General features: G+C 55.3%; 1 protein-coding gene across 2 annotated transcripts; it reads right to left on the reverse strand.

Annotated features, from left to right (window-relative positions):
* Positions 1-2,590: 2,590 nt before the first annotated feature.
* Positions 2,591-22,350, reverse strand: WIPI2 (WD repeat domain, phosphoinositide interacting 2). Of its 2 annotated transcripts, none has more exons than XM_049788652.1 (12): positions 22,126-22,350; positions 17,608-17,690; positions 7,649-7,818; positions 6,411-6,507; positions 6,130-6,227; positions 5,958-6,050; positions 5,605-5,675; positions 4,585-4,692; positions 4,154-4,318; positions 3,840-3,947; positions 3,607-3,710; positions 2,591-3,169 (listed from the first exon to the last, which is right to left on the reverse strand). In XM_049788652.1, the coding sequence occupies exons 1-12, from the start codon at positions 22,197-22,199 to the stop codon at positions 3,057-3,059; spliced, it is 1,284 nt and encodes a 427-aa protein (XP_049644609.1). In that variant the 5' UTR covers positions 22,200-22,350; the 3' UTR covers positions 2,591-3,056. The 2 variants fall into 2 exon arrangements, with proteins under 2 accessions (XP_049644609.1, XP_049644608.1); XM_049788651.1 differs by having other exon boundaries at positions 4,154-4,327.
* Between the last annotated feature and the right edge of the window lie 1,099 nt (positions 22,351-23,449).

Below are 23,449 nucleotides of genomic sequence, written 5' to 3' on the forward strand. Positions count from 1 at the left end.
CAGGCTGGTGGAGAACCCCAGGACAAATGTTGCCCACTGCATCGGCCCCTTCCCACCCCAGACCTCTGGGCCAAGCCAGCATCCCTCCAGCACCCCTCCGGGACCTTACCTGGGCTCCCTCATCTGCTCCTTGGTCTCCCTGCAGCCGCCTTTGTACTCTCTGTTTACAGAGCCCGTGAGCCTGGCGAGTGTGTGAGTGAGTGAGCGGGAACCGGGTGTGTTGGCTCCGTGGGCGGTAGCCACCATCTGTTACAGCGCCCAGAAAACACTAGCGAGCCCAGCCCCCGGCAGCGCCTGTGGATGCTGTGTGGCCTGGTGGTATAGTGAGGACTGAGCATTTGGGGACAAGGCTTACCCCAAGGAGAGGGCCTCAGGGCTTGTTACCCTGGAGCTGTTCCCGGATACAGCTGTTCCCTGCAAACAGTTTCATCCAGAACTGTGGGCACCAGAACAACAGGACAATGGGGAGGGCATTTGCTATTTTGGCCTGGCACCCAAGCAGGTCTCCTGAGTGCACAGCCATGACTTTGGTGACTCTGATGCTGCCCATTAGCTTGAGAGAAAACCCCAAAGCAGGAGGAGCCCAAGGATGGATATGGAGTGGGGGCCACCTTGGAGCCTCTCCCAGGATGGGGCCCCTAGGGTCTCCCCCAGAGCCCTCCCATTGAACCCCGTACATCCCGGGCTTAGTGTCCAGTGGAGATGAGTGACCAAGGGCAGAAGGTTCCTGCCATGACACATCCCCTCTTGTCCTTGGACCTCATGGTACCAGAAGTGAAATAGTACAGTGGCCCCCAAGTCCCACTCAACCTAACCCCTTGATTAGCTTAACTCAAGGGCTCACCTGTCCTGTGGACCCCATTCATGACAGGTGACCACTGCCAGCTGGTGAATCAGTCAACACAGTCGACAACCACCTGCTGGCTGGTTCCCTCTGGGGCCCTTACAGCCATGGACTCAGCAATCCTCCTGCAGGGGTTCAGTGAGGGAACATTCTAGAAGTCCCACTTCCCCTTCCCTGCTGTTCCTAGGGCACCAGGAGGAACTTTTTTTTTTTTTTTGGTTTTTGGGCCACACCCAGCGGTGCTCAGGGGTTACTCCTGTCTGTCTGCTCAGAAATAGCTCCTGGTAGGCTCGGGGGACCATATGGGACACCGGGATTTGAACCAACCACCTTTGGTCCTGGATCGGCTGCTTGCAAGGCAAATGACGCTGTGCTATCTCTCCGGGCCCACCAGGAGGAAATTCTGAGGCTTCATTTCACAACCAGCCCTGATGAGCAGTGAAGAGACTCCAAAGGAGATAACTACACCCGAGCCACCAAGTTCCTGTTCTTGAGGGATGCACATGGACACGTGCGTGTGAAATGTGTGGGTGCAGCACCTAGGACACACACTACATGCACACAAGCACAGGATATGTGTGTACGACACACGATACACGTAGATAGCCCCTTCTCCTGATGCTGCCGCAGGATACCCTAGTGAGTCTTAAAATCAGGGAGTGGGTACATGAGCACCCCCAGACAGGCGACGGGTGATGGGTGTGTGTGGGCCCAGTATTATTCCTGTGGAGAAACCATCTCATATGAGCCCCAGGTCCCATCTGCCCCATGTTTGCAGGTTAGGATTTAGCCCAGTCTGCCTTGGTCTCACTTGCTCTGTCAGCTGCACTAAGCACCAGATCTCAGGACTGTTTCCCGGGCTCAATCCTTCATGCATTGCTGGTGCCCCAGCAGGTGGTGGACTGTGGCTTCGAGGTGCCTCAATCCCTTCCGCGGGAGTACACTGTACTCACAGCAGCCCAGACCTTGGAGAGCCACCCTTGCCTCTGCTTGACTGAGTCAGGCCTGTGCTTTGATGGGTAGGAGCCGGCATCGGGTTAGCATTACTCTCTGTCCCACTGAGTGCAGGGGGCAGCTGTGGGGTCCAGTGGCCAAGATGCCATGTCTGGGCCCCTCTCGCCTCATGCAAACAGTCTCGCACTGTGGTGGAAACAGCTATTCTATAGTCACTGCTCACTCGGGGGGCCATGAGTGAGCATGTGTACGTGTGCACATGTCTGAGTGTGTGCGTGTTGCCTTCCTGGAAAGGCAGACACTTATAGAGTTTCGACACGTCGGACCGTCCAGCTCCCCACAGGACCCAAGGATTCCTTTGGGCCACTCTTGGCCACAGATAACCCTTTCCACATCCCTGGCCTGAAAGGTAACCTGCCAGGAAGGAGAGTGTGAGGTCCTGGGTGCCTGAGTGCTACCAATGGGCAGGGGAGCCAATGAGGGACCAATCTTTTAAGTTCTCTGGGTCTAGGGAGTCCTTAGGCACCCTGGCAGGTTGGGCCTGTGTTCAGGGGCACACGTCACATCTGCAAAATCTGTGCTTTGCAAACATCCCCGCTAGAAAACTGGCTGCCCACCCCTGATGAGGATGATCTAACGCCATAAAGTGGTGTCTGGGCTAGTCCATGTGCTGCACCTTCCCCTGTCCTGAGAAAACTCGGAATACCATAAGGTCAGGACAGGCCCAGGTTGTGATGACCAGGAAGAGGCTCTTCTGGCCAGTCAAGATCCATGGAAGAAATCCCAGGAACATCCAAGTAGGAAAGAATTTAATTAACAAAATAAAGGGGGAAGGTCCAGGAGAGGCTCTGGAGCTGCTCCTCCAGGCCCCACACCTCCTGCTCGGGAAATCCAGGGCGCCCTGACCACCAGCCCCCTGGGGCCTCCCTTCTCCTGGGGCCGCTCCTCAGCCCTCCAGGCACAGGCCCAGCTCTGGCAGCGGGAAGGCGCACGGCGCCCTCTGCTGACTCGGCACGTGAATGCATGCAAAGCGAGGAGGTGGCAAGGGCTTCACCAGTTAATTTTGGCAAAAGGAGAAAAAACAGAGCTAAATTCGTGAGCAGGGTTGAAAGCCACTGAAAACCATGTATTTCCGCTGGGCGGGCTCACACCACAGTTACAGTCCCGCCTGCAGGCTCCATCTCCTGCCCTTGGGCTAGGTTCTAGCAGCCGGTAGAGCCGGGCAGACGTGTGCAGGGGTCTGGACACCCCCCAGTTGTCAGTCAGTACGAAGGATCATCGGGGGATGCTCACTGTCCTCCTCCAGTCTCAGCGCACCTGCCTCCTCCTCCAGGCAGGCACCGCCCACGGCGCCCAGCTCCTCTGTATAGGCTGCAGGATAGAGATGAGGCGAGTGGGTCACCGGCAGGGTGGGAGTGGAGCACATAGAGTAGGGCAGCTGCAACCCAGGGGTCAAAGAACCTCAGGTTGTTCTTCCATATTCTGCAGACACAGGGGCTCAAGGGAGTACAGGGCCGGTAATCCCTGCACAGTGCTTGTGTCTGAGGGCAGGACAGGAACATCAGCTGGCTTTGGACGCAGGGTGGCCATGGGTGTCCAGACCTGCCGGCACTGAGGATGGTGTTTGAGCCATAGTGACAAACAAGCCACGGCCCTCCTCATACTCAGCAAGTGCTGGGTTCTCTCCAGACAGTAGAGTGAGTTTGGACTTGCCAGACTCTACCCTGGACAGAGTCAACACTGTTGCTCTTATGGGGCCGGGTTGGGGTTGGGTCAGGGCTGGGTTGGAGACTCAGGCCCCTGAGTACCTTTGGCCGCTGCAGCGGGGCTGTAGGGCTGTGCCACCAGGGGACAGTCCTGGGAGGCTGAGTCCAGAATGTCGTGGGTGGTCTCAGTACTGCCGCCGTCCAACCTGGGGGAGGGGATGGTCATGCAGTGCCCATCACACACACATACACAAAACTCTCTCTCTCCTCTCTCTCTTTCTCTCCACCACCCCTCTCTCTGCATAAGAACCCCTCCCCCACACACACACACTCACTTGTGCTGCTTCATTAGGGTGCACTCGCCGCCTTCCTGGGGGTCCAGGTTGTACATGTATAAGTAGCCATCAGATGCCCCCACCAGTAACCGGGGAATCTTCTGGATTCTAGGGAGACCAGAGAAATGCCATGTGGATTTCCTGCACGAGCCAGAGAGGACCCTACCCCCGCAGATACAGGACACAGTGAGAGTCAGCTCAGGCTCAGAAGAGGGGACAGTAGCCTGGCACCAAGGTTGAAGTGGGGAGCAGGGGGCACCACCCTCACTGAGGGAGGGCAGCAATTCTCCCCACAGTACACCCCCAGCACTCACGTGGCCAGCGAGCAGATGTTCTTGTGGCCGCAGAAAGGCAGGCGCACGGTGGCGAAGGCGCGGCCCTGTGTGAACATCTCGGTGACCTGGGCTGGCAGGTAGCTGGTGGAGGCCATGAGCACCTTCCCAAAGTAGCCGGTCCAGGTGGTGGGCTCCTCCTGGGGCCTGGGGGAACTGAGCGCGTCAGGTGTGGCGCCCAAGGAACAGCCTGGCCCTGAGGGACCCCCTGCCTTTAGAAAAGGGGGCACAGAAATGACAACCCCAGGACATCTGGGCCCTAGAGCCTGTGTTCCAGAACTCAGCCGCCTCCCAGGGGTTCCAAGGCATCTGTGAGGACCCTTCTGCTTCCCCCCAATTGGTGACTGTCAGCCAAAAGCTGGATGGAGAATGCTTGGTGCCTGTGAACCTCCCCAGGCCAGGGCCCCGCTCACTTCTCCTTCACAGTCTCGAGCTTGAAGATGTGCACTGTCTCCGTGTTGCTGGACGCCGAGAGGAAGACTCCGTCCAAGCTGAAGGCCAGTGAGCAGATGCTCACACACCTGCAGGGACAGCAGTTCACCAAACATCCTTGGGCCCCTCGGAGCACACACAAGCAGTGGGGACAGGGGGGCAGCAGCTGGCACAGTGAACCCTACTGTGAAGGAGGGTCGGCCGCTGGAGCAGCCAGCAGCAGAGATGGGTTGGAGGGTCAGGATAGAGGGCACTAGCACTGTGGCCTAACAGGATGAAGGGAGGGGTCCAGCCCTGGTCCCCAAGTATCTAGTCCCTGGGGGCAGCATTTCAGCAGGTGAAGCTCTGCAAAGTGAGGGTTGAGGTGTGAGTGTCTCACAAGCTGCTGGGTTCCACAGAGACGGAACCCATAGGTCTGGGGCCGGAAGGAGCAGGGTGAGGAGGAAACTGAGCAGGGGCAGCAGAGAATATTCAGGTGGGAAAGGGCTGGTGTCAGGCTCTGAGGGAAGGAGGGGTGAGGATTGGGCAGGGGCGGCAGAGGGACCCTCTGGAGAAAGACGAGCCCAAGGCTGTGGTGTGGGCACACAGAGGGCAGACCCACGGCAGTGCTGGGATGGACCCGGAAGGGGCACTGACATATTCTCTGGGTCCACTGCTGGCCTCGATGAAATGCCCTCCCCCCACTTAATCTGGCCCATCTCCCCAGCCTATGGAAGGTCCAGTCTGTTTCACAGCCCCACTCAGAGCTCAGACAGGGCAGATGGACCAGAGAGCAAAGCCCCGTCCCAGCTCTGTCCTGGGGATAGGAAGACACGTATTACCATTTTTATTTTTTTGGGCCACACCCAGTGACGCTCAGGGTTTATTCCTGGCTACGCGCGCGCGCCAGAAATCGCCCCTGGCACGGGGGACCATATGAGACACTGGCGGATCAAACCGTGGTCCGTCCTAGGTTAGCACATGTAACACGCCCTACACCACTGCTTCGGCCCATGTATTACCTCTTAACTCCTCTCCGGAATTCAAAGAGTTTCTGTCCTTCTGGAATGGAAAATACCCGGATCACGGTCCCCTGTACCAAGCAGAAAGGAGAGAGGAAGGTTTAGAGGAGCAACAAGACAACACATGGGGACAGACACAGCCAGAGCTCGCCTGTCCCGAGGCAGTGATGCTGATGATAGGGCAGTGAGACGGGCTGAGCTGGGTGGGGCACGGACAGGAAGGCATACGGCGGACAAAGCAAAGGTATGGACAAGGCTCAGTACTTTCTGGATTTCCTCGCTGCATCAGTGTGTACAGGAAAGGATGGGGAGCCACTGATGAGCAATGATGAGGTCCCACTGCCAGCACCCACCTTCTCGGAGGCTGTGGCCAGCTTGGCACCGCTCGCATCAAAGGCCAGTGCTGCCAGTGGGCTGTCATGAGCCGGGATCATGTTGGCAGCTCTCTGCAATGGACAGTGGTGAGAGGTTCTCGTGGGCACACTTCCCAGCCTGCCTTGCCCCTGCCCCAGTAGCCAGACTCACCAGGTTGATGGTATCGAAGACCTGCACCTCACCAATGGTGGCACTGCCCGGGTAAGCCAGGTAGCAGTTGTCATTGCTGATGGACAGAGCGCACAGGCCTGCGGGGATGGGGGCTCAGCGCCAGCCTCTCCACCCCCACCCTAGTCCAGGGGCAAGGCAGTGAGGTTCCGGCCCTGATGTCACTCAGCACTCAGGCTGCAATGGTGGCACTCAATTCTTGGGGACCACCCTCGGGATACTGGACAGCAGGGCGTGAGAGGTAGACACGAGTGGGCGCTCACCTGCAGGGTTTGGGGGTGTCTCCCGGATGGTGTGCAGCACCTTCATGTCCCGGATGTTGTGGATGTACAGAGACTCCTCCAGACACACGATCAGCCTCTGCCAGGGCCCACAGAGCATCAGGAATGAGCATCTGGGCGGGCACAGAGTCCTAGGTACCTCCTGCCAGCAGACCCCCCCCCAGCAGCACAAGGGGACAAAGCCTTCTAGAAAGTTCTAGGTGGGGCAACAGAGAGAAGCTCCCTATGCCCTGGGTGCTTCACTCACAGCCCTTCAGGGAGTTGGCAGATGAGGGGGAAGCATAGCCAGGAGGCCCTAAGGACACACAAGTCAGCCCCCCCACCGGGCACCATGCTGGCACCCCAGAGGCCCCACAACATCACACTCACACTGGCCTTGCAGTTTCACAGGTGTATATTTTAAGTCACAAACATGCTAATAGCTGGAGTGATAGCAGAGTGGAGAGGGCACTTGATTTGCATGTGGCTGAATCATGTTTGATCCCTGACACCCTGTATGGTCCCCTGAGACTGCCAGGAGTGAGCCCTGAGGTAAGCCCTGAGCACTGCTAGGGATGGTCCCAACCAAGACCCAAACCAAACCAGGCACGGCGAGACCCAGCCACCTCTTTGCTATTTTGATCTGGTTTCTGGACTGGAAATGTATGTCCTTTTGCCCAGTGTGCGCTGAATGGAATGTCACAGTGCACTATGTGCACATCCCCATGTCCAGGTGGAATGACCAGGTAAGATCAGACAATGTGGAGAAAGATCACAGCACATGGTTTGAATCCCAGTATCCCATATGGTCCCGAGTCTGCCAGGGCGATTTCTGAGCGTAGAGCCAGAAGTAACCTCTGAGCACTGCTGTGTGTGGCCCAAAAACTAAAATAAATAAATAAATAAATAGATAGATAAATAAATAAATAAGGGGCCGGAGAGATAGCATGGAAGTAGAATGTTTGCCTTGCATGCAGAAGGATGGTGGTTAGAATCCCGACATCCCATACAATCCCCCGAGCCTGCCGGGGGCAATTTCTGAGCATAGAGCCAGGAGTAGCCCCTGAGCGCTGCCAGATGTGACCCAAAACCAAAAAAAAGAAAGAAAGAAAGAAAGATCACAGCACAGAAGGGAGAGCAGAAGTGCTGAGGAGGAACCACTGCACGCGGGTTACTTCCACCCACCCAGCAGACACAGTGCATCCTGGATTGAGGATGGGTGAGGGGGGCAAGCACCTCACCTGGCGGTTCAGCTTCACGGCCAGGATGGTGTTGGAGTAGCTGTAGTTGCAGATCTCGGTGCCTTTCTTGAAGTGACACACCTTGAGCTTCCGTGGCGCCTTGAGACTGACGATGGCCACGAGGCTGCTGGAGAAGAGCCTCTCCACGATGCATACATCCTCGGTGTCAGCTGTGGGGAACACTCATGGGCATGTGGCAGGTCGGGGGGGTAGGCCCTTCCTGCACCTGGAGGTGCCCCTTGCTGGTGATTCCAGTCTTCCCTTGTGCCTGACAGCCCTGAGCCCATTCCTTTGATTCTCTCGTGGGAGACCCTCATTCGGAAGTCTGTTGACAAAGGTGGGTCTCTAGAGCCCAAGGAACAGAGCAGAAGAGGCCTGAAATACCCCATCCCCCAGCTTCCCTGACTGCCTGAGGCCGACAGCAGGACCTGCCGCCATCCAAAACTCCCAGAGATTAAAGCCACCTGGGAAACACAGTGGCTCTGGCTTCTGGGGCTGTTCCAAGACACAGGGGATCACCCTGGGGCACATCTCAGTGGCAACAGGCCCAGTCACCACCAAGCTACTCTTGCCTCCAAGCACTGGCCACATCCCCGAGCAAGGGTGGGGGAACATGGCAAACACAAACAAGCCTCCTCACCCACGAGAACCAGTGCCCATAAACGAATGCCAAAAGAGCCTGAGAAGCAAGTTCCCCGAACCCAGTATAGACAGTCTAGTCGCCTCACCCACACTCTGCACCTGTCGATCTGCCTACATACCACCCTGTATTTTTACCCCCTAAGCTTTTACCCTTGAAACTACAGAGGGATGGAGGCATTTTAGGGGGGCAGGGGGCACTTCGGAGTCATGCAGAACCAGGCCGGTCTCAGCTCCCTACCAGGTCAAGTCTCTATGAGGGTGAGGGGCAGCCTGGGGATTCCTGACCATGCTGCCCCTCATCCGTGGGCCACGGTACAGAGGTGAGGGTAGGCTCCTCTGTAAGGAGCCAGCAGCAGGCATTAGCCAATATGCATGCACCCAGGGACTAGGAAGGGACTAGAGCAGGGTCCGAAGGCAGACATACAATGAGACAGGACAGTCCCTGGCAGGTGTGTATGGTGTCTGTATGGTATGTGTGTGCAGTATGTGATGTGTGTGTGTAGAGGTTCATCATAGCACAGGCAGCCATTCAGCCTCGAATGCCCAAGAACCTGGTGCAGAGGCAAAGGCCTGAGGTCAGCATTAAGCCAGACAGAGACAGACAGGCCTAGCCAACCCCTGTAAATAAACTCAGGCACAGAGGAACAGCAAAAGATTCCCAACAGGTGACAAACACCACAGGTGGGGGCGGCATGGACTGTTCGGTTGCCAGTGCTCACAACAGTGAAGCAGGGTGTGTGTGCGAGGGCACATTCTGCATCCACATCAGAGTCCCAGTAAGGTAGACACCTGGTAGAGGGCCTTGGGTGGGAGGGAGGAGCTGCCCCTGGCCCTGCAAATAACCAGGGCCCGGGGAATGCCCCCAGGGCAATGGAAGATGGAAGACTGGTGCCAAGCTTCAGAAGCACAGGGTGCTGTGGGCAGCCCGGGTTGAGAGGGACATTGGGCCTAGGCACCAGTCAAGGGCAGGCCAGTCGAAGGCAGTGCTGTGGGCCAACCCATCTATGCTGCCATCATGCAGTCCCTGAGCATCTCTAGGCGTGGCTTCAAAATGAAAGAACCGTGAACACCAGACAGAAAAGATATTTGCAGCCCACAACAAATGGCACATTTGCTTTGAATTAGTAAAGGAAGAGCCGGCCAAGAGAGAAACAGGCAAAGGAACAAACAGGCACTTGGAAAGAAAAAGTAGAGTTTCCATCTCAGCGGGATTCAAGGAGTGATAAAACAGGCAGGAGCAGCTGCGAGTGCCTTCAGTCTGTATTACAGTCCCAGGAAGACCCATGACAACACAGGAAAGTCTGAGATGGCACAATGTTTCCAAGATTTTTGGGTTTACCTCCAGCGGTACACAAGGGTTATCCTTGGTGAGCTTGGGGGCCATATGGGGTGTTGGGGCTCACACCCTGATCATCTATGTAAAAGGTAAGTGCTGTCCTCACTTTTTTTTTTTTTTTTGGTTTTTGGGTCACACCCGGCAGTGCTCAGGGGTTATTCCTGGCTCCAGGCTCAGAAATTGCTCCTGGCAGGCACGGGGGACCATATGGGGCGCCGGGATTTGGACCGATGACCTCCTGCATGAAAGGCAAACGCCTTACCTCCATGCTATCTCTCTGGCCCCTGTCCTCACTTTCTATTGAAAATGTTTCTCGGGGGCCCGGAGAGATAGCACAGCGGCGTTTGCCTTGCAAGCAGCCGATCCAGGACCAAAGGTGGTTGGTTCGAATCCCGGTGTCCCATATGGTCCCCCGTGCCTGCCAGGAGCTATTTCTGAGCAGACAGCCAGGAGTCACCCCTGGGCATCGCCGGGTGTGGCCCAAAAACCAAAAAAAAAAAAAAAAAAAAAAAAAAAAAAAGAAAATGTTTGTTGGACCGGAGAGATGGCATGGAGGTAGGATGTTTGCCTTGCATGCAGAAGGACTGTGATTCGAATCCCGGCATCCCAGATGGTCCCGAGCCTGCCAGGAGCGATTTCTGAGCCCAGAGCCAGGAGTAACCCCTGAGCGATGCCGGGTGTGACCAAAACAAAACAAAAAAGAAAATTTTTCTCAGCAGACCAGTTTTCTGACCCTGCGAAATTTATTTCCCTTACAGCTCGTACTACCATGTGCAAAACAAAGCCAACCACCCAGCAGCCTCCCCTTGGTGCCTGCCTACACCCACCGGGCATGTGTAAATCACAAAAACTTCCATGAATAAGACAACAGCCCAGAGATGCACTCTCTTCTCACTGGCTCTGGTCTGAAACACTTTTACATGTGTTTGTACTCACACACAGACACGCATATATAGACACATGTGAAACACATGCGCATGCACAGACATGAACACACATACATACTCATATAAAACAGGAACAAAAATGTATTACCATTCTCTGGTAACGATTCACTTTAAAACAACCTTAAAAAGAAAAACAGGGGGGCTGGAGAGATAGCATGGAGGTAAGGCGTTTGCCTTTCATGCAGGAGGTCATCCGTTCGAATCCCAGCATCCCATATGGTCCCCCGTGCCTGCCAGGAGCAATTTCTGAGCATGGAGCCAGGAATAACCCCTGAGCACTGCCAGGTGTGACCCAAAAACCAAAAAAAAAAAAAAAAAAAAAAAAAAAAAAAAAGAAAAACAGGGCCCTGAGAGATAGCACAGCGGCGTTTGCCCTGCAAGCAGCCGATCCAAGACCAAAGGTGGTTGGTTCGAATCCCGGTGTCCCATATGGTCCCCCGTGCCTGCCAGGAGCTATTTCTGAGCAGACAGCCAGGAGTAACCCCTGAGCACCGCTGGGTGTGGCCCAAAAACCAAAAAAAAAAAAAAAAAAAAAGAAAAAGAAAAACAATTAAGGGGCCAGTGTGGTGGGGCTAGAGGTAAGGTGTCTGCCTTGCTAGTGCTAGCCTAGGACGGACCTCGATTCGATCCCCCAGCGTCCCATATGGTCCCCCAAGCCAGGAGCGACTTCTGAGTGCATAGCCAGGAGTAATCCCTGAACGTTATCGGGTGTGGCCCAAAAAAACAAAACAAAACAAAAAACAAAAAAAAAAAGAAAAACAATTAAAAAAGCATCACAGGGCATGGGGTAGAGTTGCACAGACCGGGAGAAGCTGGGGCCAGAGCACCCATGGGAAAGGGAAAGGGAACCAATGCTGTGTCCAGGATGAGCAGCCCGGGCCCAGCTATCTGAGGTGTCCAGAAATGCTGGGCTGAGACAGATGCAGATCAGGCTGTGCAAGGGCTCAGCGGTAGGGAGGAGTGACTGGAGGGTGATAAAACCTGCAAACTAGATTAGGGTAGGCGGCTCGACTCAGTCACCAACTGTCCTGTCCCCCTGAACCCGACCTTTACATGGGAGATGTTGGGGTCAGGAGTGGACACCCGAGTTGTTAGACCTCAGGATGTGGCTCAGTATATGCTGGGGGATGGTTTGCACCCCCACACGGAGCGGTGTGCTTGGTCCACCTGGAGGGACACGGCACAGAGGGCAGAGACAGTACAGTAGGCAGTCTCGGGAAACAGCTGCCACTTCTCCTTACCGCATGAGGCATAGGAGCGGCAGCCCCAGGCTGGCCAATGGGTCCCTTAGATTTTAGGGCATCCCAAGGACCCATTTCATCACCTACTATTTGTACATTGTTGGGGGTTTTAGGTCTTCTCTTTTTGGGGGGGCCACACACATGAGAAAGCTGGGCTTTCTCCTGGCTCTGTACTCAGGGATGGTTCTTGGTTGGGCTCGGAGACTCTATGTGGTGCTGAAGATTAGACCTAGGTTGGTCCCTGGATCCTCTTTCTACTGTGCTATTTCCCGAGCTGTGACCTTACTCCACTGGCCTACTCACTCCGAAGGGTTTTGAGACACCTCATACGAAGCCACGCCCCAGAACAGCAGTTCCTCCAAACTCCGAGGTTCTTGGCCCTCCTGGGAAACTTCTAGTCTCAACCATGGAGCACCAAGGCCCCTGGAGTGTCACACTGGCCAGTACCCAATGGCTCAGGCGGGGTCTCCTGGGGCACATCTGAGCATGAACCCCAGCAGTGACCCCCAGGACCTTGGTGGGGTTGTGCCCCTACAGTGTAGTGCGCTTAGTCCACCTGGAAAAGAGCTCATCAGGGGGCTTGACCAGCGCCAACCTCTTCCTTGTGGCTGCCTGTCTGAGAGAAATGAAGACAAGATGGTGGCTTCCCCCAGGCAACACCCCAGACTCCCATCACCAGGTCAACAGAGCCACAACTGCCCATGCTAGGGGCTCCCTCCAGGTCCTGCCTTCCAGGTTTGCACACCCACACACCCAGGCCCTAAAGGACCCATCACTCCATTTTCTAGGAAATGTCCATCCAGGACCCTGGAGTGCAGACTGCATGTCCTGAGCAGATGACAAAACAGGTGGTGGGCTTCAGACCCGAGCCCCTGAGCTACATAATACACTCTTAGAAGGACGGGTGCGAAGGGAAACCTAGGCCTGGCTCCAGACCACAATATGCCAATACCCGATGTGGTGTCTAAATGAGTGATATTCCTTTGAGCCACTTGACCCTTTCTGCTTCCACCAGGGCAGGGATCCAGTATATCTTCTAGAAAAAAAAAGAAGGGGCAGAAATACCCAGTGGGTTTCCTGAACACAGAGCCAGGAGTAACCTCTGAGTACCCTGGGTACAAAAAGCAAATAAATAAAGCTAATGTTGGAAAAACAAAACAAACCAACACAACAATTTTCAAAGACACTTGGGTTAAAGGTTCTTTGTTTGAATAAAGAAAAATAAGCGGAGGGGCTGAAGCGATAGAACAGCAATAGGACATTTGCCTTGCATGCAGCCAACCTGGAACGGACCCTGGTTTGATTCCTGGCATCCTATATGGTCCCCGGAGCCTGCCAGGGGCAACTTCTGAGCGCACAACCAAGAGAAACCCCTGAGCACCACCAGATGTGACCCCCCGCCCCCCAAAAAAGAAAGAAATAAAGGGGGCTGGAGCAATGGTGCAGCGGTAGGGTGTTTACTTGCACATGGCTGACCCAGATTGGACTGCGGTTTGATCCCCTAGCATGCCATATGGTTCCCCAAGCCAGGAGCAGTTTTTGAGTGCATAGCAAGGAGGAACCCCTGAGTGTCACTGGGTGTGGCCCAAAAAAATCCAAGGGGGAAAAAAAATGGAAGGAAAAAAGTGGGGAGCTAAGGGCCGGGTAGGTGGCGCTGGAGGTAAGGTGTCTGCCTTGCAAGCGCTTGCCAAGGCACGGACCGCGGTTCGATCCCCCGGCATCCCATATGGTCCCCCCAAGCCAGGGGCGATTTCTGAGCGCTTAGCCAGGAGTAACCCCTGAGCGTCAAACGGGTGTGGCCCAAAAACCAAAAAAAAAAAAAAAAAAAAAGAATGGGGCTGGGTAGGTGGCGCTGGAGGTAAGGTGTCTGCCTTGCAAGCGCTAGCCAAGGAAGGACTGCGGTTCGATCCCCCGGCGTCCCATATGGTCCCCCCAAGCCAGGGGCGATTTCTGAGCACATAGCCAGGAGTAACCCCTGAGCGTCAAACGGGTGTGGCCCAAAAACCAAAAAAAAAAAAAACCAAAAACAAAAAGTGGGGAGCTGGAGCAATAGTACAGCAGGGAGGGGATTTGCCTTGCATACAGTTGACCAGGGTTAGGTCCCTGGCATTCCCAAATGGTCCCCTGAGCCTGCCAGGAGTGATTCCTGAGTGTAGAGCCAGGAGGAACCTTGAGCGCTGTGCTGCTGGGTGTGGCCCAAAACCAAAAACAAAGAAAAGAAAAAAAGCACCTGTCTATCTTGTTTTTCCTAAGACCTAGCAAGGGTCTCAAACTCAATTTACGTGGGGGCTGCAGGAGGCAAAGTCAGGGTGATCCTTGAGTGCAAAGTCAGTAGTAAGCCTTGAACATTGGGGGGTGTGGCCCAAACAACTAACACAAAACAAAAAACAAAAAAGATTCCTCTAGGGCAGGGCCACAAAATGTTGTACAGAGAGCCAAAAAACGGGCGTGGGTCGCAAGTTTGAGACCCCTGACCTAGAGGCTTGTTCTGGGTTTTGTTTCGGTTTGGTTTTTGGGTCACTGGCAGGCTTGGGGGACCATATGGGATGCCGGGAATCAAACCAGTCCATCCTGTATTGACCACATGCAAGGCTATTACTCTGGCCCCAAGAGGCTTGTTCTTTCTCTCCTAGGCTGAGGGCAAGGGCCTGCTTTACTGCCTTTTTTTGAAAGGCAGTGATGAGGATTCAGGCAGTAATGAGGTGGGGTGAGCACTAGTCAGAGAGTATTCTCTGCTTTGAACACTGAAAAACAAACTGGTGGGACCAGAGCGATAGCATGGTAGGACATCTGCTTTGCAACAGCCGACCCAGGACGTACATTGGTGGTTCAAATCCCAGGATCCCATATGGTCCCAGAAGCCTGCCAGGGGCGATTTCTGAGTGCAGAGCCAGGAGTAACCTCTGAGTGCCGCTGGGTGTAGCTCAAAAAACATAACACAAACAACCAAAAAAAAAAAAAAAAAAGGCAAGAGAATGGGGCTGGAGAGATAGCACAGTGGTAAGGAGTTCACCTTGCACAAAGCTAAAGGGTGTGGGTGGTTTGAATCTTCGCATCCCATATCCCATATGGTCCCCCAAGTCTGCCAGGAGTGATTTCTGATCACAGAGCCAGGAATAACTCCTGAGGGCCACTGGGTGTGACACTCCCCCCAAAAAAAGGGTAAAGGTTAGAGAAAAATAAATGCTTCAATTTAAACCCTCAGAAGTGTTTATCTGGTTCATCATAAATTTGTGTGTGTGTGTGTGTGTGTGTGTGTGTGTGTGTGTGTGTGTGTGTGTGTGTGTGGTTGTTTGGTCACACCAGCAGTGCTCAGGGGTTATTCCTGGCTCCAGCCAGGCTCAGAAATTGCTCCTGGCAGGCACAGGGGACCATATGGGACACCGGGATTTGAACCGATGACCTCCTGCATGAAAGGCAAACGCCTTACCTCCATGCTATCTCTCCGGCCCCTGGTTCATCATAAATTTTAAGAGGGGCCATACCCAGCAGTGCTGGGGGCACAGCAGGCATGTGGGGAGGACCTCGAGGTCCCTCACATGCTTGGTCACCTGGGCACAGCCCCATCATCTATTTTGGTTTTAAGGCTGTGACTCCTCCTGCTTCTATGATCAGAGATCACTCCTGGCAGTGCTCAGGAGACCATAGGAGGTGCAGAAATTAAAACTGAGGGGGCTGGAGCGATAGCATGGAGGAAAAGCGTTTGCCTTGCATGCAGAAGGACGGTGGTTCGAATCCCAGCATCCCATATGGTCCCCCGAGCCTGCCAGGAGCGATTTCTGAGCACAGAGCCAGGAGTAACCCCTTAGCGTAGCCAGGTGTGACCCAAAAAACAAAACAACAACAACAAAAAATTGAACCTGAGTCATCTGTGTGCAAGGAAAGCACCTTACCTGGGTGCTAGCTACCTGGCCCTCCTCATTTGTTCCAAAGGGCCAGAAGCTCACTGACCAGAACTATCTCTCCTCAGCATCCCAACTGAGCACAGACGCTCTACTTCCTTCTGACAGGAACACCAGAGGACAAGGCACTAACAGGTCAAAACACCCTCGAAGAAGGGTGAGTCCTTAGGTTCATCCAAGCATGCCCAGAGTCAGCAAAGGCCTGAGGTGTGGATTCCACACATGCCAACACTGGTTTAGTTCCTGGCACAACCCACTCTACCAGGAGCGAACGCTGAGCATTGCCAGTGGAGGCTCTAAAACTCAAACACACATCTCAAGAAAGGCTAGTTTAAGGATGTTGTAGGGGGGGTGTCTCATACCCTTTCTAAGTTCCAGGTCAGAATTGATCTGTAACTCCTGACTACAAAAGGAAACCCCCCCCCCAGTAGTAGAGACGTTCTGGGGGGTTCAGAAGCACAGGTTAGGCCTCACCTCCTGCAGAAGTCAGTGACCTGGTCAGTGACTGCAGGGAGTCTGGGGGCCAGTTTGCTGATACTGAGGCACCTTCTGAGCTGGCTGGCAGGAGATAAAGGCTGGATGTCACCCCTAGGAGAGGGGCTGATACCAGGCCAGGTGTATGCAGGGTGTGGAAGCCCAGACAGGCCTTTCTCTCAGGACCATGTCATCTGTCATCAGTATGCCACTGTGGCTCCAGCCTAACTAACCCGCTCCATAAAGACACAGCAGCTCCCCCAGAAGGCCCCACCTCCAATCCGTGTGATACTGGAGAGGCCAGGCCTGAAGCCTCCCCAGCTCCCTGTCCCCCAGTCACTGGGAACATGAACTTGTCTCTCGCCGTGACTGGCCACAGGACCAGGAAGGCCAGGCTCAGAGCCGGTATCACCTCCAATCCAGCACGAAGGAGAAAATTTGGCTACGGGAACTCTGGCCACTCAAGAGACTCTAAACAACTTTCCAGGGAAAAGCCACAACTGTGACCACCCTGGTGTCCTACCACAGGTGACAGGGTCATTCTTATGGGCCACTATTCAGCACTGAAAGGACAAAATGGAGACAGGAGTGGCCAAAGGCAAGCCCGGTGGGGCTGGGGTAGGGCAGACAGGCCACGGCCTGTTTTCTACCCCCTATCTGAGACTGGCCTAACAGAGGCATTAGAGTGGAATTGCTGTAGGGACAGATCAGGATTCTGATTGAGACTTGGACAGAGACTATTGCAATCTAGCCCAGCTGCCTTGAGCACACAAACACACAGCACACATATGTGATTAGAATCAGGGAGCTGTGAACAGGCATTGGCTCCCACCTGGCATCCTGGCTGTGTGAAGACTGCTGCTGTGACAAGCCATTGACTATGGGAACCCCCAGCTCTCTCCCTGCCAGGACAGGACCCATGTGACCCACGAGTCCCTACTTCCGGCATGCCCTCAGTGGGGGAGGGAGGCTCACTTGCCCCCCAATCCCCGTGCTCCCTAGAAACGCAGACTAAGTGCCACACTGAAGGACTGCATTTGCTTCCAGGCCCAAAATCAAGTGGGGATCCTAGTCCCGGTTCGGTTAGCGTCAGGGTTAAGGAGCTTGAAGAACAATGCTGAAGCAACTCCCATGGCCTATACCCACACCTGGGAGGTGAAAAGGACCAATACGGGTGAAGCTCCAGGGTAACGGGGGTCCTGAAGGGATGTCCAGTTTCTGCGGGTACAGCTGTGAGTAGGGAGCCACCAAGGGTCCCCATTGACACTTCGGGGCCAGACTATAGGGAAGACCAATCCCGCTCAGGGTTTTTTTTTGGGGGGGACCAGAGTGCCTCTCGGGACACATTCCAGAGCAAGTACATTCAGTTAGCCATCTGTTTGTTTTAAGAAGGGGGAAAAATAAAGCAAACACTTACTGCATTCATAGATCTGTTCCAGCTTATCCACAGAAGAAAGGGAGAAAAATTTATAACCGGACTTACTACCAACAGCTAGAGACCTGCAAAAAAGGCAAATGCACAAATGAGGACAGGCTGCAAGGCAGCGGACATGCACAGATGTGCTCTGGGCCACCCACACCAGTGCTACCCAAATGGATGACCAGTACCAGGAAGGGACAAGGAGCGGGGACTGCGGGTGGCAGAACAAGGAGCAGCATCAGATGACAGTAAGGAGACCCCTCAGCTCTACATGAAAGACTTCATGCAGGCCTGATGTGGATTGGATGAGAGACGAAGAGGAAGCAAGGCTGGTGTGGCCGAGGCTGGGGTGCAAGGGATGGACCAATGGTGACATGGTCTCTCCCCTCCCCCCATGGAAGTCTGAGCAGTGTGCTGAGAAAGAGCCAAGGTTCCAGGCTGAACCCACAGCTCTTAGCACATGGGAGCTGAGACCCCGCAAACACCTGTCAGAAGGTGATGGCCGACAAAGCAGAGGACAAAGAGCAGGACAGAGAGAAGGCAAGACAACAGGAAGGGTGTGCAGGAGCAGCAGAGGAGGGTTCGCTGTGAACTGAGTATTTTGGGGACAGCACAGGAGGTGGCGGGAGAGAAAGAGGGGGGACAGGAAAGACCAGAGGCTCCCACACCACGTAAGTGAAGGCAGAGCTCAGACTGTCAACCCAACATGGGGTCATGAGACTCTTTCTCACAGATGCACTGAAGAAACATGTTCTAACAACACGGCTGCTGGGACCGGAGCCATAGCACAGGGGGAGGGCTCTGCCTTGCACATAGCCAACCCAGGTTTCATCCTTGACATCCCGTATGTTCCCCCAAGAGTGATGCATGAGCACAGAACCAGGAGTAAGCCCGATCATAGCTGGATGTAGCCCCAAAACAGAAGCCCAAAATGAAAAGAAACTGTGGATCTTTTCCTTCACATTTTCTTTTCTCAGCCAGAGAGACAGCACAGTGGGTAGGGTGCCTGCCTTGCATTCAGCCGACCCAGATTCAGTCCCCAGCATCCTGTAAGGTCCTCCAGCACCACCAGAAGGAGTAACCTGAGCATTGCTGGATGTATCCTCAGAACAAAATAAAAGACAAAAAAAAAAAAAAAATTCCGGAGCCAGGCAGGAGCGGTGGACTTTTGCCTTGTAGGCAGCCAACCAGGGACAGACCCAAGTTTGATTCCCGGCATCCAACATGGTACCCCAAGCCTGCCAGGAGCTATTTTTGGACATAGAGCCAGGAGAAACCCCTGAGCACCACTAGGTGTGGCCAAAAACCAAACCAAAAAAATAACCCCCCCCAAAAAAAAACAAAGCAAAAAAATAATTTCCTCCACCCTTTGGCCCCTTCACTCTCCTCCACTGATTTAGAGTTAATGGGCTGGGTCTTGTTGCTGACTGGAACTGTGGGCTCCCTGCTCATCCCAGGCCATTTTGTTTCAGGAGCCCTCAGAGTGGATCCCACCTGCCATCCTCCCAACAGAAGACCCTCAGCAGATGTTCCCCACTGCATCAGAGCATTGGTTTGATTTTATTTTTGTATGCCCTACCACACTGTGCTATATCTCTGGTCCCTTCACCTAGTGGTCCTCAAACTATGGCCTGCGGGCCACATATTGTATTTGTATCTGTTTTGTTTCTTCATTGCAAAATAAGATATATGCAGTGTGCATAAGAATTCGTTCATAAGTTTTGTTTTTACTATAGTCAGACCCTCCAATGGTCTGAAGGACAGTGAACTGGCCCCCTGTTTAAAAAGTTTGAGGACCCCTGAGAGCCGTGAAATGGCCTTGATCTCTCCCTTCGATGCATCATGCTTGTCTCATAGGTCATGAGCATGGCTCACTTGGGGCAGCCTCAGACACAGGAATACATCCTGCATGCACACAGGAGATGGTCCTACTCTCAAAGCCACTCAGCACCCCCCACGCCCACCTTCTAGTGTCCTCCCAGGGCTGGAGCATTGGTACAATAGGACAGTGGGTAGGGCTGATGTGGGTTCTATTTCGGTGTCCTATACGGTCCCCTAGCACCACCAACCAGGTCTGGTTCCTGATTGCAGAACACTGCCATGAGTACTGCGGGGTGGGATCCAAACAACAAAAACATGGGGTGGGGGAGAAAGAGCCTCTCGGGGCCGGGCGGTGGCGCTGGAGGTAAGGTGCCTGCCTTGCCTGCGCTAACCTAGGACGGACCGCGGTTCGATCCCCCGGCGTCCCATATGGTCCCCCAAGAAGCCAGGAGCAACTTCTGAGCGCATAGCCAGGAGTAACCCCTGAGCCTCACAGGGTGTGGCCCAAAAACCAAAAAAAAAAAAAGAGCCTCTCAGCTGTAACCGAGGATACTGTCGTCCACTCTGGAATCACTCACCTGAACAGCTAAGGCTGAAGGAAGAACCCTTGATACTGTTTCCTCCACACCCCTCAGGAGAGAGCCAGCAGTGCTGGGACTAATGTGGGGAGAAGGGACAGCAGCTCCGCAGCACTCAGGGTCTCAAAAGTTTCACCCCTCAAACTCTCCTCTCTAGACCACCCCTCTGGAAACGGGGTTTCAGCATAGCTGCTCACACATCAGGGCCCCCTGCCCCTCAACAATCCATGTAGCCCATTTCCAAAGGCTCCGACTCCATATCAAGTCATCAGGGGGGATTTTCTGGTAGTCCAAAGCCAGGTCAGCTGTCGCTGGAGCCTCGTGCAAAGCTCCAAGTGTAAAAAGCACGCAAATGAAACAAAGGGTAAAGACACCCATAGGGTAAGAACTGGCAAAGCCCAGCAATACTCAAAACCTCAGGACAGGCAGACCAAGCAATCTGTAGACACAGGCACGTCTGCTCCCCCAATACTGGGACTAAGGGCTTGGACCAGACCGTGCCCCGGGGGAAATGAAGGTGTCCCTCTCACTGCTACAGCAAGACCAGGCCAGGCAAAGCAGCAACCTCACAGCCACCGTGGCATGCTTGGCTCCTGTCTCTGCCATCTTCACTGACTGGCTCTCTCTGAGGCACTGACTACCCAGAAATCCTCTTGGAATAGTCACTCCAGGATTGTGTGGAGAGTGGGTGCAGATGATACCCTAGAAGTCAGATGGGGCCTTTCTGAGGCTAGAGCCACCCTGTCCTATCTCCTGTGAGAATACTTGGGAGTGCCAGAACACAGGCTTTGTGCTCAACTCACTAGGGCTCAGAAGAGTTTCTTACCCTAGAGAACACCCCCAAACCAGCCTCACTGGGCTCAAAAGACAGAGTGCTTCAGAGCCAGGGCACCGGTGTGGGAGCACTGTTCCTGCCTGGATTGGCTACTGCAGTCCCCGTGGGAGTGGCCTCACCAACAGGTTGTGCAAACAGCCCTGGGGCCACCTCTGCTCCTGGCACCCCCAGCACCCTGGGGTCTGGGTTTTCAGGGACACTGCAGTGTGATTCCTAGATGGCCCCTGGACCCCGATGTGGTGGCCTTTGGCATGGCCTGGGGAACGCTGGAGGCACACTCTGCCCGCTGCCCTGGGGCTGTTGGGCAACTGCTGACCCCTCCTGAACCTGAGTTTCCTCATCAGGAGCCCGAGGGGGGGAGTGGTGGACTGCTCCCAGCAATGTCTCCAGTTCAGGGGCCCTACACCTGGTGGGGTGAAGGGGTGCCCCTGCCACTCTCTAACAGGCTCCCCTTGGAGGCATGGTGCGGCACCCCTCTTTCCCCACTTGGCTGCAGGCGGCCAGGGCCCCACTCCTCCCTGCTGACATCACTTCCTCTTACTCACTTCCCAAGATGGCTCTCCTGCCCTCAGGCCCCACACCCCCACTCTCTCAGGGAACCCCGGGGGCGTGGGCACGCGGGGCTGGACTGGATCCAGGTCCGGGAGCAGGCAATGTGTGTGTTGGGGGGGGGGGCGGTGTTGTCTCTCTATTCCCCAGGTGGGGCACGCTCAGGATGGGGGGGAGGAAGCCCTGGACAGGGCACCCCTTCTAGGGGCTCAGTTTCCCCCTAGGTGGCAGGGAAGGCTGGAGCTGGGACCGCTCGTGAAATCTGGCCTCCGGGAGGGATCGGTGCGACCTGTCAAGAGAGAACCGGGAGCCGGGGAGGGGAAAGGGGCGCTCGGGGTGGGGGGTGTCACAGGATAATGGGGTTGCGGTGGGGGGGGGGGACAACCAGCACCTTAGGACAAGCATCACCCCTGCCAGGTTCAGCGACAACTTGGGGAGTAGGTGATGGAGCCCCGGGTGGGTGATGTGATGGTGCCCGAGCTCCCCTAGAACCAGCACTGTCTCCCCACCCCGGGGAGCACCCCATGGGTCCCCAAGGAGGGCTTCCCCCTTCTCTCCTGCATATGCATGTGCGTGCTCGGTGCGAACACAGGAGGGGGGCCCATCGAGACCTGGCTCCGCACCCCGGGACTTGCCCTCCGTGTCCCGGGCCCTTCTGCCTCCCACCCCGGAGCCAGGATCACGCCCGCACCCGGTTCCCCGAGCCTGCACCCCGGCCCGGCCCGGCCTTACGTGTTGTCCTGGTTGAAGTTGGCGAACAGCAGCTGGCCGGCGCCGGCCTCGCCGCTCTGACTCGCCAGGTTCATGGTGGGCGCGCGGCGGGCGGGCGGGCGAGCGGCCGGCCCGGGGGCGGCTCGGGAGCGCTCAGGGTCGACGCCGGGCCCCGTTCGGCGCCTCAAAGGCCGCCACTCGCTGCTCGGGGAGCAACGGCCGCCTCATCCCGGCCCCGCTCTTGTTTATGCTCCAGAGCCGGGGCGCCCTGCGCGCCTGCGCGGACCCGCCCCCTGGACGGACGTCTTCTTGAGTGCGCCTGCGCGGACCCGCCCCTGGACGCACATCTTCTAGAGTGCGTCTGCGCGGACCCGCCCCCGAGGCGTACGTCTTCTTGCGTGCGCCTGCGCGGACCCGCCCCTCCGGATGTACTCTTTTTGAGTGCCTGGCGGGACCCGCCCCTCGACGCACGCTTTCTCGCGTACGCCTGCGCGGAGAAGCCCCACCCACCCACCCCGCCGCCCCGCCCACCTCTCGCGCGTTCCAGAGCGGGACCTGCCTACCCCGCCCCTCCCGACGCACCGCCGAGGTCACGCCCCTTCACCTCTGGCCAGAACTGGGTTTCGGTTGGGCATGCGCACTCGTGAGAACTGGTTGGGCATCTCCCGCGACTCCTGGAAGACTGCGCACGCGCAGAGGGAAGAGTCGGAGCTATTCATTCTGAGCAAAGGGGGCGCGCCTGGCGCTGCAAGTTCCTGTGGCCTTGCGTGTTTGGGGGTGTTTTATGCAGATTATTAGAAAACCCAGACCTGGGAAATAGCAAGCAGCAGGTCTGTCAGGCGTTAGATCTGGGCCTGGCAACCTCCTTATTTCCCCAGGGTTCTAAAAATATTCAGGAATATTCAGGCAGCACCTTTCCTGCAAACGGAATAGGACTCTGATATTAGAAAGAGGGATGGAGTAGTGAAGATTTGGATGGTGGGGAACAGGGTATTCAATCAGGAAGGCTTCCTGAAGGAGGAACTGGCAATTGATGTCTGAGTAGTAGGTAATAGCCTGGGTGAGCAATGGGTCTGCGATGTATCTGCGATTCAGTGAGGTAGGTGATGGGCACAAGGCATGATTTCATTGAAGGCATTGGAGGGGCCAGGTTAAGCTGGTAATTAATGGTCAGACAAGAGAAGTGAGAAACAGGTTGTTTTGCTTAGGGAAGATAATCCAGAGCCCATGGAGAATCTTTGGGGGAAGGATTTTTCTCTTTCCAATAGAACGTCCTAGTTCCTCTGTCTTATTCCCCAAATTAACAGGAGATGGTGAGAGGCGAAGGTGAGAAGCAAAATATTAA

The sequence above is a fragment of the Suncus etruscus genome, chromosome 15 (assembly GCF_024139225.1).
Source record: "Suncus etruscus isolate mSunEtr1 chromosome 15, mSunEtr1.pri.cur, whole genome shotgun sequence".
Taxonomy (NCBI): Eukaryota; Metazoa; Chordata; class Mammalia; order Eulipotyphla; family Soricidae; genus Suncus; species Suncus etruscus.

What these genes read in the sequence shown, in the direction of transcription:
- WIPI2 (XM_049788651.1), bottom strand. Translation starts at nt 22,199, where the DNA reads ATGAACCTGGCGAGTCAGAGCGGCGAGGCCGGCGCCGGCCAGCTGCTG. An exon ending in AACTTCAACCAGGACAACAC is followed by an intron (nt 17,691 to 22,125) that starts GTAAGGCCGGGC and finishes CCTTTTTTGCAG; the next exon opens with GTCTCTAGCTGTTGGTAGTA. An exon ending in ACCCTAATGAAGCAGCACAA is followed by an intron (nt 3,711 to 3,839) that starts GTGAGTGTGTGT and finishes CCCCTCCCCCAG; the next exon opens with GTTGGACGGCGGCAGTACTG.